This window comes from Lagopus leucura, unplaced genomic scaffold (assembly GCF_019238085.1).
Source record: "Lagopus leucura isolate 7727_CA_CO unplaced genomic scaffold, USGS_WTPT01 Super-Scaffold_100004, whole genome shotgun sequence".
Taxonomy (NCBI): Eukaryota; Metazoa; Chordata; class Aves; order Galliformes; family Phasianidae; genus Lagopus; species Lagopus leucura.
Window position 1 is genome coordinate 10,350,334 of NW_024962264.1, and position 8,839 is coordinate 10,359,172.

General features: G+C 38.8%; 1 protein-coding gene across 6 annotated transcripts in view; it reads left to right on the top strand.

Moving 5' to 3' along the window:
* The window catches only part of GAB1 (GRB2 associated binding protein 1), a 97,810-nt gene extending 95,368 nt beyond the window's left edge, over positions 1-2,442 (top strand). For all 6 annotated transcript variants that reach the window (XM_042870895.1, XM_042870898.1, XM_042870894.1 and 3 more), the window contains 2 exons: positions 180-302; positions 553-2,442. In XM_042870895.1, the coding sequence (XP_042726829.1) occupies positions 180-302; positions 553-711 (282 nt within the window). In that variant the 3' untranslated portion in view covers positions 712-2,442. The remainder of the gene's footprint in view (positions 1-179; positions 303-552) is intronic.
* The last annotated feature ends 6,397 nt before the right edge of the window (positions 2,443-8,839 follow it).

Here is an 8,839-nt window from a genome sequence, read left to right on the forward strand (position 1 = left end):
GTTTAATTTGACTATATCTACTTGTTGCATAACGTCAACAAAACTTGCATGGCTTATCTGGTCGTAAAAACTCAGTTCTTTAACCTTCAGTGTTTTGACAGTTAATAATAAGCATATTTGACAGTTTGGGTTGTTACTGTGTACATTCGCAGCTGAAGTTCTTTATGTTACAATTTCAGAGTTTGTTCGGTAGCAACAGTCTTGATGGAGGAAGCAGCCCCATGGTAAAACCTAAAGGAGATAAGCAAGTAGAATATCTAGATCTGGACCTAGATTCAGGAAAATCTACCCCGCCTCGTAAGGTAAGCACGTCCTGACTTTTAGAATGATTGGCACAAACAGCTTGGGATTTCCTTACAAGTAGCTGCTGGGAAAGAGCCTCCAGCCGTATCACCCCATTTAGTTTGTCCTAAGGTGAATCAGAGGGGCTCTGTCACACTCTCCAGAGAAACCTGTGCTTGTTCTTTATATGTTTGGGATATGTACTTAATTTTCTAATGAATAAATCATTAGTTTAACTTATTTTTTTCATTCTCTCTTGCCTTTATCCAGAAGAAGAGCAGCGGTTCAGGCAGCAGTGTGGCAGATGAAAGAGTTGATTATGTTGTAGTTGACCAGCAGAAAACACTTGCACTGAAGAGCACGCGAGAGGCATGGACTGATGGGCGACAGTCTACAGAATCAGAAACGCCCACAAAAAGCGTGAAGTGAAAACACTGCTTATTCTTCAAAGAACGGAAAGGAATGAATTTTGAAGATTTAAAGAACCATAATGGCCCTGTTGCTTGACTGTACGGTATTCACTGGTGTGTGAATAGGTTTTTGACCGAGTAGGATGGAAGCCAAAGGACGCTTCATAAGCATCAGAGGAGTTTAAGATCATAAATTGGCTATGTGGTCTCCGGAAAATTTGCGACCTGTAAATAACCTGTAAAATAGTACCACTTTGCTTTCAGAAAACCTCTCGTTCTGTAGTTAACACGTTTGTAGTATTACCATGTTTATGCACTTTTTCAGTTACAATGTTGGTTCAGGTATTCCCAGTTTAGTGTACCTTAATGCCTAATTCATTTGCAGAATTTTTTTCCTTACACTACTATTCTTTACAATTCTAGGTTAATTAAGCTACGTGTAGATATGGAAATGAATATTTGAACTTCATTTTAACAACTTAAAATCAATTTTTTGCAGAAATGCTTTCACAATAGAATAATCTACTTGAAGTGTCAAGAGGTAACCGTTAGTTACGTACTTGTTTATATTTAATACATGCAAAAGATTATTTGGAAGTCTGCAGGTTACCTTCCTAACAAAAATTGCTGTGATTTAATAATAATGACCTATACTGGGTTTAGACCTACAATACTGGCTTATATGTTAGTTGTTAGCGGTGGAACTTCTATTGTATTTTATTAATGACAGTGTTCTGTGTTTGATAGGTGAAGATTCTGCAGGGTGGGATCTCACACTTTTTAAGACTGAGTAATTAAATATCAAGTAAGCCTGCAAACCACTGATGGCATGCAGTAATATTGTGATCTCACACTTATTAACAAGAAATAACCTTTATATTATTTACAGAAGGTAGAGTATATAAATCAGGTACGTACCAAGCACTACTGTGCTAACACACTGATCAGGTTTAGACAGTGAGCTTTAGTTTTGTACTGTTTAGAAGTTCTAATGTCGGTTTTCAGTTCAAGATTAACGGGACAGTTTGACATTCACTGTTTATAGTACTAGCAAAATACTGTGATTTTGAATTAGACATTAATTCAAATGGAAATACTATGTTTTGACACCGTAGTGCCCTTCTTACGATCTGTATTTTACTTTAATCTCCTGCTTGGCCTTATATTTAAATCCCTATGCAACTGATATTTTATATCTCCGTTTTAAAAATTAGATCATGTACTTAAATGATCCCCTCGTAAACCACTCGTTCCTCTTTCCTGGTACAGGATTTTAAGCTCTGTATACTGTGATCCCTTATTTTACTATGACAGTTCCAAATAATTATCTGCCTTGATTTAGAAACAATTTTTTTGATATATGGAAGAAAATAGAGCTGTTTAAATACGTGAACAGGATAGATTTAGATAGAAAACTTACTAACGCTTTTTTTTTTCCTACAACTGCCCTTGAGTAAGCTATCGGTTTTGTTTTCCCCCCTCATTGTTTTATTTTGTCCAGGTCACTTAAAATTTGAGTATGCAGCTGTTTTGTTTTCTGACATGTTGGCCTTAGTACTGTGCCTAATCTACCGTTCGTTGGTTCTCTCCCCTCGCAACCACAATCTATCATACGTAAATTATGTTATTTTTAACGAAGGTTCTTTTAAAATTAGTAATATTTTGATGCTTTGAATGTTCATTAAAAAAAAAAAAGCTAAAAAATGGATTTTGAGATGAATTTTAAATAAATCAAGTTGTTCAGTTTCGATGTGTAAGCTCTGTCCTGTTAAACAGCAGTTGGGTATTAGTGTGTTTGTAAAAGTGCCTAGATTTCAACTGCTTACTTTCTGAAATCGTACATTACGTAGTTGTCAAAACAAAAAAAGTTGAATTAATTTTCAAAACAAATCTCTGCTTTCAAACCCTGCTGCGAGCAACTAAATTAATCGGAGTCCCAGCCTCCTGGGAGCTGGGAAAAGCGATGTGAGCCAGGGGACCTTGAAAGCTTGATGGGAAGCGTATCAGGTCCTGACGGACTCTGGAGGTGAAACTCAACTCTGCTTTGAAGTTACTATTACTACATAATAAACCGTTCCTCACTGCTGCGATGGCCGACGCACTCACAGATACATCAAATACTTGGAACGCTTAATGTGAAGGTAATTTTGGTTTAGGATGCTGGTTTTAAGCGTTTTATTGGTACAGTCATAGCAGAGCGCTTCCACCGAGCTGCCTCTAATTTGCTAACAGAAGTGATGCGATAATCACTGCTCTGGTTTAATCAGCCATAGTTGTTTTGATGCTTACTGTTAAGGGAAAGAGTCATACAGTGTGGTCCAGCACTTCCACAGGATCTTAGAATCCTATTTCAACCTTGTTTCTTTTGTCTCTCCATAGACACTTACATTAGGGGAAGAGATTTTGGAAGGGGTGCTAATTGTTTTTTTATTCATAACCCACCCTTCCTTGAAACATCTACTGGCTCTGTGCGTGTATTTATTTATTACTTAATAACTCTTCGGGTTGTTATAATGGAACACTGACTGACACTTGTATTTAGGTATCAGTAGTATTTTTTCAGGTGTCCTGAGCATCTCTGATATTGAAGTATAAATGCCTCAGAGAAAGTTTCCTAGACTGGCATCTCTTACTGAACAATTGATACAAGGCAGTTTTGTTCTGTTTTATGACATCAGTACTTGTTTTACAGGTTCTGCTTATTCTTTCTTCGTTTAAAATTTGACAGCATTCAGAGTGTCAACTACGAATTATACTCTACTATTTTTATACCATTTTCCTTCTTTTTCTTAATGAAAATAATAGCTTCCAACGTGCAGTGTAATGCTATGTAAGTAACAGGCTAAAAGTTATCTTTGGTTTCATTAAATTTCTAAGCTGTTTTCTCCCCTTGTTTCCAGTAATAACTTGCCTACTTTCATTTAGTCCAAAGAAACAGAGACACGCTAACTCTTGACGACATGTCACGTTTTCACCTTAAAAGCTAGAATGGGACTTTGCGCTTCGGGCTTGACAGAGCTCTAGGATTTTCAAAGGGTGTGAATATTAAATTGAGAATGTAAGTTCTAAAATTGGAAGCGGTAGAAGGAGAATTAGACTTAGCCGCGTCCAACTTCCAGTTACTAATTGTGTGAGGATGCTCTACTAACGAGTGGATGCTGGTTGAAGCTCCAGTAGAAAGCAGTGAAGGTGCAGCTTGTCAGTGTTGTCAAGTGTTCCTCTTCAAACAGGTAGGTTCTGTCTTGTTTCTCTAAAAGAGGGTTATCATACAGTATGGTGTAGTTTTCACTGCTGTGCGTCCATTTAAAATGAGCAAATTTAAACTACAAATACGCATCTGGATCTTGCTCATATCAAAAGAAAACGTTAGCGCCTCGTGCGGTAAGATAGACTCCTAAAGATGGCTTACTGTATCATCTCAACCATTGCTTTCTCATAAAGGCTACTGGCTACGCTTCTACGCAGTGTGACTTAATCACTGTAAGCTCTTAAAGTGCTGATGCAGATACATAGTCATGTTCTCCCAGAAATGTGCAAAGTGATGTTGAAAAAGATAAAAACATGAACGTGACCATTATCTTTTTTTACTTGAGATTTTTATTTATGTATTAAAAAGAAGACGATTCACTTAAGTGTGGCAGTTGTGATATAGTGACACACACAGGTTTTGCAGGCAATTGCAGTCTTGCAATGTTACGTATCGTTTGAAATGCATTGCTCCATACAGCTAAATGGGGACTGATGGGCAGCTCTGTATCTTTCCCATTGTACCGAGAGCTGAATAAGATCTTTACTGCAAACAAATTTAAGCTTAGTACTGTTTGTAATGACTAGCTGTGAGCAAACCTTCCTCAAAAGCATTATGACTATGGGCTGTGGATGAGCCAGAGACCAAGCTGTGAGGTTTTTGTTAAGCTTCCGTTTTAACTAAACAAGTGGCCAGATATGCTTGGATGTATTCCTGTTTGGTGAGGTACAGAGTGGGACAAAAAAAAAAAAAGTTGCTTATGAACAGTGTCATTGCCCTTGAGAGCTTCCCAGTGTATGTTTAAGTTCTGACATCTTCGGTATTAATGTTTAGTAACAAAAGTGGGAGAAGAGCAAGTACTTGCTGCATGACGGTGATAGGCTTGACATATTACTAAACAGCTAGAACGTTCTGATGCCAGTGGATCTCATTTAACATCTTCGTTAAGAAATCCTTTGTTTTGGAGGATTTAAAAAGGTTGTATGCTTGTTTTCACTTGTTTAGAAGAAACAATTTGTAGGGGAGCTGTTAGGTCACAGCTTGAACTGATGATTGAGCAGCTGGTAAAGGGCTGTGGCTGGTCCAGGGAACACGGGCAAATTGTTTGCACCTGTGCTCCCCATGAGTCCAACGGAGGTAAACTCAGGTGCAGCTTCTCTGCTCATCTATGGGCCTGCCACTGAAGGGAAAGCGTAGTTGTGACCTAGGCTGCTTCCTGAGAAGGAGTACCGTACAGCCAGAGAGCCCTTCCCATTTGGGAGACTTCCATCCTTCTTTCTGTATATGACTATTGGCCTACCTGCAAATAATTAAGCTGGTATTGCCAAGAACCTGCCAGAAGCAATTTCACTTCTTGGTAAACGGGACAAGAGTTACCTGAAGTGTACAGTTGAGTAACCCGCAGTGTCCGTGCACGACGTCAGAAACGCTGAACGTTTTGGTGAAATGGACTATGAAAGTATCTCATCGTGATGCTAAACTTAGTGAGATGAGAAATATTTTTTTGCTGTTACTAAACCACAAGTCATGGGGCAGTGCCTCTACGTCTGTTTTAAAAATGAGAAGTAAAAAATGAACTAATTTGGAAATATTTTAGCCAGATGTGTCCAAAGATCTTGCATACAAGAAATCCCGTGGTTTCAGAACCTAGAATACAAAATAATTAAAATGGAAACCCTGAAAGCTTTCTTTCAGTTATTTCAAAGAAAAAGAAAGTCTGTACAAATAATCTTGGGACGTGTTTGAAGATTCTAATAGGCTTTGTTGCTAAGCCTTTTCCCAGTAAGTTGGATCTGCAGTGAAACCAGAAGAAAATGCATATCACATCAGTTTTTAGAAATGCTCATAAGAATTTGGCTGCTGCTATCATAAGATTTTATTAAATGCTGCTCGAGGTTCTTTTCAGCTGCAGCTGCTGGGTACTGGTATGTAGATGGGACTTGCCCAGGTGTACCCACCCAGGTGTCCTGATTGCGTGCTGGGAGGTGGCGTGGAAATCCAGTCTTGTGGAGATATTTAAAAGGTATAATGTGAAGCAGAACCGTTCTTAGCATTACTCCGATGATTGACCGAGAACTTTTGAGTATGAAATAAAACATTTTTGGTTGAGGAGATAAAATCCAAAATGCTCACAGTAGGACGACTTAGTATTTTATTCAGGTTTAGCTGTTTCCCTTTTATTGTAGGAGAGTTGAGCTGTTCCTGGACTAGCTGTAACCAGCTAGCGAGTAGCTATATAACCTAGCAGTGCAGAGTCCAGCATGTGCGTGAGGAACACCACTTTTAAGAATGCTTCAGGTAGAGCACCAATTTCTACTTAAAAATCCAGTTTACAGAAAGCAGGTTGCTTCGTGGGTCATTGTTAGCAAATGTGGAAAAATATAACTGAGCAGCTGAAAGTTGCCTTTACTATTTTTGGACAGAATAGGAGGAGGAGTAGAATTGGTGCCTTATTTATTATCAATTTCTACTGGATTTTAAATAAGAGACAGTCAGAGACAGTCCCTGAAGATAGCATAAAAATACACAGAAAGTAATCTCTACTTGGTTTTGTACAGTTGCGTAGTTAATTTGCATACACTATGCAAGTTAATTGTAATCATTTCAGTATTTTCTTCCCTTGCCTGTGAGTGGTAAAAGATACTGGCTGGGAAGTTGTGGAGATGCCTCAGACTGGCCTGTTGGAGTACCTCAGTGTGTGTCTGGAGTTAATTGCACCCAAATGGTGATTGAAGCCTTTGCTGAGGTTGTTTTCATAGTAATACATGTACATATATATTTATTGCTGTGTATTATTTATAACAATAATACTTACACATATATGTCATACTTAGCTTGGAAAAATAGTTGTAGTTAAGCCAGAATAATAAAACAAATGGTGTGCACTTGTGCTCCATAATCTCTAGATAGGCCTGGCGCAACGTGTTGAGAAGTTATTGAGTGTAACAGGATTGCAAGTTCCCAAGCACATAAATCCACTGATCATTTGAGGAGCAGGCTGTCGTAGTCAGGCAATGAAGCATTCACCGGTAAAGCAAGTACAGGTTCCAACCATTTTCTGAAAACAGTCGTACTTAGATTGAGGTATGTAAGTACACGTTTAGGAATTAAGTTCTTAAAACACACTTTTTAACTCCTATTTGTTTGCTGCATAATATATTCAGGATTCATCGCTTCTGTGTTACTGTTAGTTCTGCTTGCTTGTGTGCTTCACGTGAAGCACTTAACTTTTAAAGGCTTTCTAAAAAAAAAAGATGATTAAGCAGAAGGGTGGGTCAAAATTGGGATTTAGTCTCTCATCGATCTCGCAGTGACCTTCTTTTTGTTGGTATGCTGTAGAGAGCAGCTACTCGTAGTTCCAGTACTCAGATTAGAAGTGAGAAGTTTTGTGACCGGTGCGAGAGGGGCACCAACAATTTTGGGAAGTAAGGAGGCTGAAAACTGCATAGGTTCTTGGAGGTGTTTGGTGGGTAGTGGTTCTGCTTCACTTGTTGGAAAAGGAAAAAAGTGTAGCCTTGGGATGCAATAACAGTGGATCCACAGCATCTTATAATGCATCAAATTGTCCATCCCCAGGTTTTTCTACTGGTATCTGTGGTTGATTTGCATCTGTGTAGAGTATTCTTACATTTTGGCCTACTGAAAAGAGAGTGATCTTTTCTTTAAACTATGAGACCGACTATAATGATGTGAAAATGTTCCTTTTTACCTTTTCTTTAGCCAGCCATCTCAGCTGACCTGGGATTTGGTCCCCTCAGAAGACTTGGGCAAGAAACAGAATAGAGGCTGATTGATGGTCGGGTCTAGTCTTGAAACATTTTTATGCAAGCTTATTACAGACCTAGTTTTGTGATAATGTGACTAGCCATGTGGATTCATTAGGATTTTAGTTCTGGTGGGTTTTTTTGGTCAGGGTATACTTGCATAAATGCAGAATGTACTTTCACAAAAGGTTAGGGATGAGTTTCCAGTTGATATTTCTAACGAAATTTCTAATCTATTTCTAATGAAAGCCTTGAGGCTTTCATTTAGTAACTGCTTTGCGTAGGAAGACAGAAACATTGAACTAAGCAAACAGGACTGTTCTTTATATGGAAATAACGCCTCTTATTAATAAATAAATAAATAAATAAAAGGGATGGAGTACCCAGAGAACACAAGCACCAGTGCACCTTTGCACCTTCAAAAAACAAAAACAACAACAACAACAAAAAAACCCAAGCATCAGAACGTGAGAATGTTTTCATTTCATATCTCAGATTAGCTGCAGTTGTACGACCTTCTGTTTCCTTCAGAAAGTATCACTTCTAAATAGCATCAATTTTGCTGGCTGCGGCCTTCTGCTCGGAGCTGCTGAAATAACTTGGCCCAGCCTACTCCCATGTGGTTGATCATTGGCTAGAATTGTATCTGTTTTAGTCACGTATTTACGTCAGACTGTCATTTTTGCTAGGTCTTTTCTTTTTCCCTGCTTTGTAATGAATTGAGTACTTGGTGTTATTGTTGCCTGTGTGCTTTGTTCTTTGAAGTATTACTTGGATTTTTCATGTCTTTCTGCCAAGACTTCTCCCCAGAATCTTCAATTCCAGGAGGTTTTCTCTGTCTCTGCCAGCGAGCACACTGGGCATGCACTGGAAATTGGGAGGAGACCGAACCCAAAATGGCAAAGGGATATCCCACACCGTGTGGTACCATGTTTATAAGTAAAATGTGAGGCAGGTTGGTCAAGGGGCTTGCCATTGCTGGGCACTGGCCAGCTACTGGTGAGCAGCTGTGTTGTTCATCACTTTAATTCTTGCTTACTAAACTGTGTCTATATCAACCCGCAAGTTCTTGCGCTTTTTCCAGTTCTCTCCTCTGTCTTGCAGTGGGGAGGAGCTGAGTAAATGGCTGCACTGTG